The sequence below is a fragment of the Neolamprologus multifasciatus genome, chromosome 2 (genome assembly GCF_963576455.1).
Source record: "Neolamprologus multifasciatus chromosome 2, fNeoMul1.2, whole genome shotgun sequence".
Taxonomy (NCBI): Eukaryota; Metazoa; Chordata; class Actinopteri; order Cichliformes; family Cichlidae; genus Neolamprologus; species Neolamprologus multifasciatus.
The window spans coordinates 25,832,854-25,841,048 of NC_140440.1; the positions used below are offsets into that span (position 1 = coordinate 25,832,854).

Here is an 8,195-nt window from a genome sequence, read left to right on the forward strand (position 1 = left end):
TTTTTTTTGCGGGGGTGGAGGGTTGTACATGAGGTATGAGCAATGGGTGGAAACATGACTTGGGCGGCTGATCCTTTTAATTTTGCTGAACCTCAGTAGCTGTATATACATATTGTGTTTTCCAGTTATGGACTCCAGATCCAAAGAAAGACATGGAGGAAACTTAAGTATGTGGGGTGATTTGTAAATTAGTACACAACAACAGAAAGTAATATGGAAAGAACTCTTCAAAAGGCATTTCCAACATTTCTGTCAGGTGAGACTTCATCGATTTAAGTACTGATCTGGAGAGAAAGCGGAGGATTACTTCATAGTGACCTCCACTACAGGCCAAAATGAAACTGAAGCTGCCCTTCTAGTTTCTACCCTTCACTGAATCCCTGCTGTAGGGAATGGCTTGTTTATGTAATGTTCTCAGTGATCCCCGTGTAAGTGATCAGGGTCTAAAAACACAGTTCTTTGTAAAAATACCCACCAGAGTTATTATAGTTATTGTATTTTCTAATTATTTATTTATTGTTTTTAAATTTCATTTTGACTCTCTTGTTAGTTCCGACAGTGAACCTGTGCTTTTCACTTTACTTTTTAATTGTTTATTGTTTTAATGTTTTGCTTTTTTCAATATTAGCTTTAGCCTTGCAAAATATCATTTTACAGCAAATGCTGGAGGCAAGATTTAAGAAGATCAGTTCAAATTTCACACAAAAACCCCGCTGCTTCTGAAAACAGTTAATTCACAGTCTTGTAGACTCATTAAAGATGTCAGTTAAAAACTCATGGGGGCAAACTGTAACTTTAACAAACTAACAAACAAAAACTAAAGACATTTCATCAATATTTGTATTTAATTTTAATTCGTTTTCCAGGATTACAAAATCATGTCAGTTAGTTTTGACCCCGCCCCCAAAGTCTAGTTTTTATTTTAGGTAACACGGTTTTTCACATGTAAATGGAGTTTTAGAACTATTTTATTGCATAAGCTTTTAAAAACCATAAACGGAACCTTGCAAGGTGTGTTTACCTTGCAAGGTTCAGCGACGAACAATTCGGGATAATTTATTTGGAAAAAAAAAGAAATAATTATGCACTTTTTAATTTAGCTTTTTGTAGCCTTAGACGTGTGTTAAGCATAACTAGGGCAGAGATAAAGAGGGAAAGAAGGGAAAGGACTAAAATCTCAAATACCTAAAAAAAAAATAAAAAAATAAAAAAATCACCCAGAGCGTCACCTAATGGACTGAACTGAAAAATGAATGCCAAACATGAGATGGCTACCTCTTCATTCACTGGGTGATTTTCTGGAAAGCCCTGATGAGGGTTCCAAGGTGGAGAAGAGGACACCAAAAACAAGCGGTCAATCCCAGCGTTCCTTATCTCAGACTGCAGGGAGAAGTCTGTCCTTGTGCGCCTCATTAACCAGGTGCACACATTATCCACGTGCATTACACATGAACACAGTCAGAAACCTAAAAAATGGCAGACGTGTTTTTTCAGTGGTTCCTCTTTCTTGTGTCTCTTGTTTTTTGTAAGATGTGCTCTACATTTTTTCATTTTCTTTTTCTATTATTGCAACATTTGACCACTTCTGAGGACATTAGTATCTAAATCCACAACGTGTAACAAGCTAAATGTTTCTGCTTTATCCTTTTTAGCCCTCGTTGTGTAATCTCTTGCTTCCTCACAGCAGAGTTTGTGAACCACTGATGTGTCACTGCTTCAGCTGTTGTACTGACTTGAATGTAATGACATCATGGTGAAAGTATTTTTTTTTTTTTTTGGCCTATCACTCACATAAACAGGGCGGATGTTACGGAGGCTCTGGGCTGCACATTTCTCTGCAGAGCTTCTCTTGAAGAATGCTGCCTCAATCGTATGCTGGAAATGTAGGAAGGTTTGTGCACGCTGATGCAGAGAAAGGGCTCAGACAGAGCTGAAAAATACCCATGAGTCATAATTTCTCAACTGGTGAGTTCTTACTCTGTGCTTTTAAAATGGCTGACACACTCCCTTTATATAACCTACTGTAAGCTGCATGCTTTTATGTAACCAGAACATATAACAGATGCATCAGATTTGTCATTAGTTACTGAGGGATTGCATGAAAATGGCCACACCATCTAGATGCCCGTCCACATGTTGTGTTAGGTTTTAGTCTCTGGTTGACTCCAGGAATCTTTTACCAGATGTTTGCATCATCTGATTAATGGTTGCAAAACTCAAATCAGTATAATTGTTGTAAACAGTTGCTTCCCCTTGCCTCGTTGTGACTCTACAGTTCCCATCATGCTCCAGATGTTTGTGATGATCTATGTGCTGTCAGTTGTCGTCTCGCAGTCAACAAATCCCCCATCTAAGAGAGGTCGGAATTTCACCATCCACTCATCCCAGCTGGTCTGCAGTCTGCCGGGCCCAGTGGGGCCTGCAGGGAACCCAGGAGCCCCTGGATCACCCGGGGTCATGGGCCCCATGGGGCCCCCCGGGACAGACGGCCAAGATGGGAAGGATGGAGAGAAGGGAGAGAAGGGAGATCAAGGTAGTAGTTAATCTCTAGTTGTATGTTACTGTGAACTTGAATGATCTTCACATCATATATAATCTGATTTTTCTTTAGCACAACCTCTCCAACATCTATGCACAGATGTCTGAAGTTGCAAGTTCTTAAGTGTAAAGGGAATGTTTTTATTGCCATTTGACTCTTTTTTGGTCATTGGCTTCATATTCAGACCTTTTTCAGTTGCTTAAAGGAGCCTGTTGATTTATTATTTATTATCACAAGTTTTGAAAAGTCAAAAAACATCTAAACAGCCCTAACATGCCAATTAATATGCTCTTTTCTTTTGTCAGTGACAATTTCACAGGGAACGTTTTAGGCTCTTAAGAGCTTTTGGTCATCAAAACAATTAAACTACTCTCACAATTAACAGGACACTTTGAAAACAATCAGATATAGGGAAAAATGAGGGTAATAGGTATGCTAGTCCACCATGTCCACACGCTTTGCCATGATACACTGCTCACACTGCTCATCCTGTTCCTCTTTGCACAAAGGAGCAGACACCAGTCTCTAAGGACCTTATATGGCCTGTCCAGCTCTCCTAGAGTAACTGTCTGTCCCCTGGAATCTCTTCTATGACAGCAAACCTTATGTTAATGGCACACAGTGATGTGCCATTCAAGAGTTGAACTACCCGTGGAACCTCTAGAATCCAGGTATCACCTCATCCTGCCAGTTGTTACCAGTGACCCTAGACAAATGCAAAAGTAGTGAAAAAACACAGTCAGAGGGAAAATGTCAGTGGCTTCCACCTGTAAAACCATTCCTGTTTGGGAAACCGTTTCATTGTTGCTCCTCTACTGCACCTGTTGTTAATTTCATGAACACCAAAGCAGCTGAAAGTGATTCACAACTCCGCCATTTAACTGACCAGATCAATATCACAGAAGTTTAACTGATTTTCTACTAAATGTGTTCCTTTATTTATTTTGAGCACAGTATTTGTTTAAAACACGATTTTGGATTTTTTAGCCTTTATTTAGATAGAATAGTGAAGAGAAGACAGGAATGCTAGGAGGTCTTGGTGAGACACATGGTAAATGGACCCGGGCATCTTCAATAGCCTTAAAGAACATAGCTAAGCTGCTCAAGCATGTCAGCTATACTGGTGCCCAGATTATACTATTTTATTGTCATCTTGTCATTATTTATGTGTTATCAGGTGATCCAGGGAGACCTGGGAACCCAGGCAAACCGGGTGAGAAAGGTCGTGAGGGTATTATTGGCAAGGCCGGACCTCGGGGACTGAAAGGACAATGTGGAAAACCCGGCATATCTGGAACCTGGGGACAAAAAGGAGACGTGGGTGACATGGGCGAGGAAGGAGCTCCAGGTGGTTGTAACTGTGGCAAGCAAGCACGATCAGCTTTCTCTGTGGCTGTGACAAAGAGCTATCCTAAAGAGCGCACGCCCATCCGCTTCACCCGGATCCTGCTGAATGAAGGGAATCACTACAATGTCTCCAGCGGGAAGTTTGTCTGCGTTATCCCTGGAGTTTATTACTTTACCTATGACATCACACTGGCCAACAAGCATCTTGCCATCGGGTTAGTTCACAATGGGCAGTACAAGATCAAAACATTTGATGCAAACACTGGGAACTATGACGTGGCGTCTGGTTCTACTGTTCTCCACCTGAAGGAGTCAGACCAGGTCTGGCTGCAGATCTTCTACTCGGAGCAGAACGGACTCTTTTTTGATCCTTTTTGGACAGACAGCACCTTTACGGGCTTCCTAATCTACCCTGACCAGGAATTTCTTAATGAAGCAGATAGAAAAGCAAATGCTCAAGATGAAAATTAATGAACTGTAATGAAGATTTATATCTAATTGAACTTCACAAGTTTGGGCTTTGTGGAATTTCAGTTGTTTAAGACATCCGTCACCAGGAGGCGCACTAGGAAAGAAAGAAAATCAACTGGAGGAATCACACAACAAAGCCTTAATAGTGAACAAAAAACATTTTACCTGAAATATTATCCCCTTTTCTCTTAAAATATTTAAATTTATGTAGCCCAAAATAATTTAATTCTGTTTCTTTTTTTTAACTCCTTGATAGGAGATGGCACAGTGCCTTCTTCTTTTTTTTTTCCTTTTTTCCTTTATTAATCATTATAAAACCCAATTTGAAATAAAATCTAAATTATATTGTAAGATAAATTATTTTACAGTGTTTGTGTTTTTGAGTCAAAACTGGTTAGCACTGTCCTGGAGTGTTTCTGTGTGGAATTTTCATGTTCTCTCCAGGTTCCTCCCACAGTCCAAAGACATGCAATTAGGTGGGTCAGGTTAATTGGTGACTCTAAATTGCTGGTAGAATATAAGTGTGAATGGTTATCTCTCTCTTTGTGTTGGCCCTGGCGAATTGTCCAGGGTGTACCCTGCCTGTCACCTGGGATACGCTCTAGCACACCCCTGCAACCCTGAATTGGATAAGAGGAGGAAAATAGGTGGAACAGTTTTTGAGTATTTGTGTATGGTTCATTAACATGGCGTGTATTTTTGTGTTCAAGTTCATAATTACTTTCATGACACATAGAAGTGTATTCTATAAACTAACATCTTTTAAATAAAACGAATAAGCATTTTAGAAATCAAATAACTCATCTTAGAGTTTTACTAATTTAATTAAATGTAATTTCTACCGATTGCGCCACTGGAGTTTTGCACATGCTATCAATTTAAATGGCATTTTACTTGAACACTTGTATTAACTCGTATTGCATCACTTTTTTATGCCCAAAAAATTATTTGAACAAACTGAAAATTTATTCAACTCAAAAAGTTTTTCTTCCAGCGAGTCATGAAATGAATAAATGATTGTAAACAGAAATGATGCACTAGGATAAAATAATATGCATGTCATGCCAATCACATGCGTATCAAATTATATAAATATTAACCTGCAGTTTTGTGTTTGTAGAAAGTTTTACATTTATTTCTCACTTAAAGTCATCATGCTCCAGTCTAAGGTTGCTTCATGGGCTGAATTGCTTAATAGAATTCAGGTTAACACTTTATAATACAATCTGTGATTAAGGGCATAATCCTCCTGCAATTAATTCAAATTTTAAGGTATTTTGTTTTAAATTATAATGTAACTTTCCTAAAAATACTTAAAGGTAGATACATTAGAATAATTTGTATGTATTTAGATGTATTTGTATTTGCATGTATACAATTTTATGTAGCACATGAGTAATTTAAGTAATACACAACTTCATGTAACTTACAGGAGAGAAGAAATAATGACATTTTAAGTCATTTTAAGTAGTGTCAAACTTCTGGGTATTTTACAGGAAAGGAGACAAAAATGATACTGTGAGTAAATTTAAATACTGCATAAACAATTTTAAGTACTACATACTTTCCTGGTAATTGTGCCATTTTAAATTATAAGTACATTGTGCTTTTTGGGTTGTTGGCCGTATTGTAGAGTGAATTTAAGTTACGCATTATTTAAAATTACTTGTACATGAATTAAATGTATTTACAGTATAAATACTTCTTTTTTTCTGTAAAAACAAAAAACAAAAACACTTTTGCCCCCTTATGCCAGTGTACCTCACTTCAAGTATTTGTAGGTAGAGATATTTTTTCTTCCCCCCTTTCTCACTGTCCCTCTCCCCTTCTGTTTTTCTTTTCCTTCCTCTTTCTTTCTCCCTTTCCTATCCCTCACTCATGTCTGTCCCGTCTGTAACAACTGAAAATAAAATAAATAATAAAAACAAAGGTCGATCAAATGGACCAATACGGCAATGCCATGATGATCCATTTGGCAAAATAAATCCATTGGGTATCCTTGTTGGTCTTCAGACAACAATTCTGACGGCTAAAGAACCAAATGGGACAGGCGGAAAAAAAAAAAAAAAAAAAAAAAAAAAAAAAAAAAAGTATTTGTAGGTAAATATAATTACATTGTAATTTCAAATAAACTACATTCCACTGCAATTCCATTTAATTAGTCGTGGGCCATACTGTAAAGTGTTACCAAATACAGGACAATGACAGACTACATTAAGGAGACAAAGGATTGGAGAAACACAAGAACATGCTGCACCTCCTGTGTTTCTTTACTTTTAGAGGCCATTCATCACCATTTCATGGACCACAGGGGGATTTTTAACTGGGGTTTTATACTCAAATGTCTCAAAGTCATCTGTGGGTATTCACATCACACATGGAAGCAATTAATCACACTTGATCTAATGTGTTACTTAACTAAAGTAACGATAACCCATGATACTTCAGGGAAGAAATGCAATTCTGCATTTAAACTTGTGCTTATGTAAAAGTACGGATGCATCAATGGCAAACCTGAAAACGTCATTTTAGAATAGTTAGTGTAGAGCTAATTTAAACAATTTACCCAGTCTTAATGTAAAGTGTTAATAGCTATTTGGAGTCAAATCTTTTGCAGTACGCTTCATGCAGGCACAGCTTCTGCTACAAACACTCAGATAACAGCTTTCTTAAGTAAACAGGAAGAAAGCAGCATTTTATTTATATACAGGCTCAGCTCCCCTGTTCTTATGTTTGCAAAATCTTCCTTTTTGTTTGGAGCCTGGAAGCATGCTGTATATTCTCCTACTTAGATGGCTCTAGCTAAAAATAACCGAATCACTTCTAAAACGTGTTATACTTGAATCAAACACTTTCCTTCAACAAAAATGTGAAAATATGATGCTTTACTCTCATCTCTGTCAGTGGCTCAGTAGGTAACCCAATGCACCACTATAGAGCCTCATGTTCCCATGCAGAGATGCTGAGTTTAAATCCCCCAAAATCAGCCAAGAGTGATGTTTAGCAAAATGGACTCACACAGGTTTGCACTTAACGAATGTCAGTGTGATATCTAACTTCCTTTAAACAGCTGTTGTCATTATCAAACAAATATACTGAAGCAATTCCTCAGCTAGACCCTATCCTATTCCTTCCCCTAAACTAATTCAAACAGATACCATACTGAAAGCACAGTATCTGCTTCACTGCTTTTGTGGTTCCCCGGGTTCCAGCATTTACTTGGGGATCATGGGGACCAAAGCATTCAACCAATGTTTTTAAGAAGCACACACAAGCTCTTTATATCTTGCAGTTTAAGATAATTGTTAGCATAAATCTTGTGCCAGATAAACAGTTTATAAAGGCTGTTGAAGCCTGTGTGTATTGTTGTGTTTTTTTGGTACTGATACAGGGGAAAAGCTTAGAGTAGAGCTTAAATTTCTGTATTTCTTATTGTTATATATTTGTCATATTTACATGTTTCAGATCATTAAGAAAGAAAGAAAGAAAGAAAGAAAGAAAGAAAGAAAGAAAGAAAGAAAGAAAGAAGAGGGGTCCGATACTTCTTCACTGCACTGTACAGTTAGCTCTCACACTTGATAGCATTTAAATAGACAACTTCAATAACAGCACTTCCAAAATCACTGGAATTCTTGCTCAAAGGGAATACTGTCTGGGATTTCTGTCTTAAAAGATAGGTAAATGTTTAATATAATATAATATAATATAATATAATATAATATAATATAATATAATATAATATAATATAATATAATATAATATAATATGCATTCGTTAACATTTTGTATATTAAATAAATGAAATGAGATCCTTTGCTGAACTGTGGCCGTTTGTAGTT

At 37.3% G+C, this 8,195-nt stretch overlaps 1 protein-coding gene across 3 annotated transcripts; it reads left to right on the top strand.

The window, feature by feature from the left end:
- The first annotated feature begins 86 nt into the window (after nucleotides 1-86).
- Nucleotides 87-8,009, top strand: c1qtnf2 (C1q and TNF related 2). Of its 3 annotated transcripts, none has more exons than XR_014876590.1 (4): nucleotides 87-1,965; nucleotides 2,321-2,533; nucleotides 3,717-6,138; nucleotides 6,458-8,009. XR_014876590.1 is itself a non-coding variant. In XM_085175806.1 (3 exons), exons 1-3 carry the CDS (start codon nucleotides 1,944-1,946, stop codon nucleotides 4,355-4,357), a joined length of 921 nt encoding a protein of 306 aa, XP_085031932.1. In that variant the 5' UTR covers nucleotides 1,010-1,943; the 3' UTR covers nucleotides 4,358-8,008. The 3 variants fall into 3 exon arrangements, 1 of the variants encoding a protein (XP_085031932.1); XR_014876589.1 differs by having other exon boundaries at nucleotides 1,010-1,965; nucleotides 2,276-2,533; nucleotides 6,458-8,007; XM_085175806.1 differs by having other exon boundaries at nucleotides 1,010-1,965; nucleotides 2,276-2,533; nucleotides 3,717-8,008.
- Nucleotides 8,010-8,195: the final 186 nt, after the last annotated feature.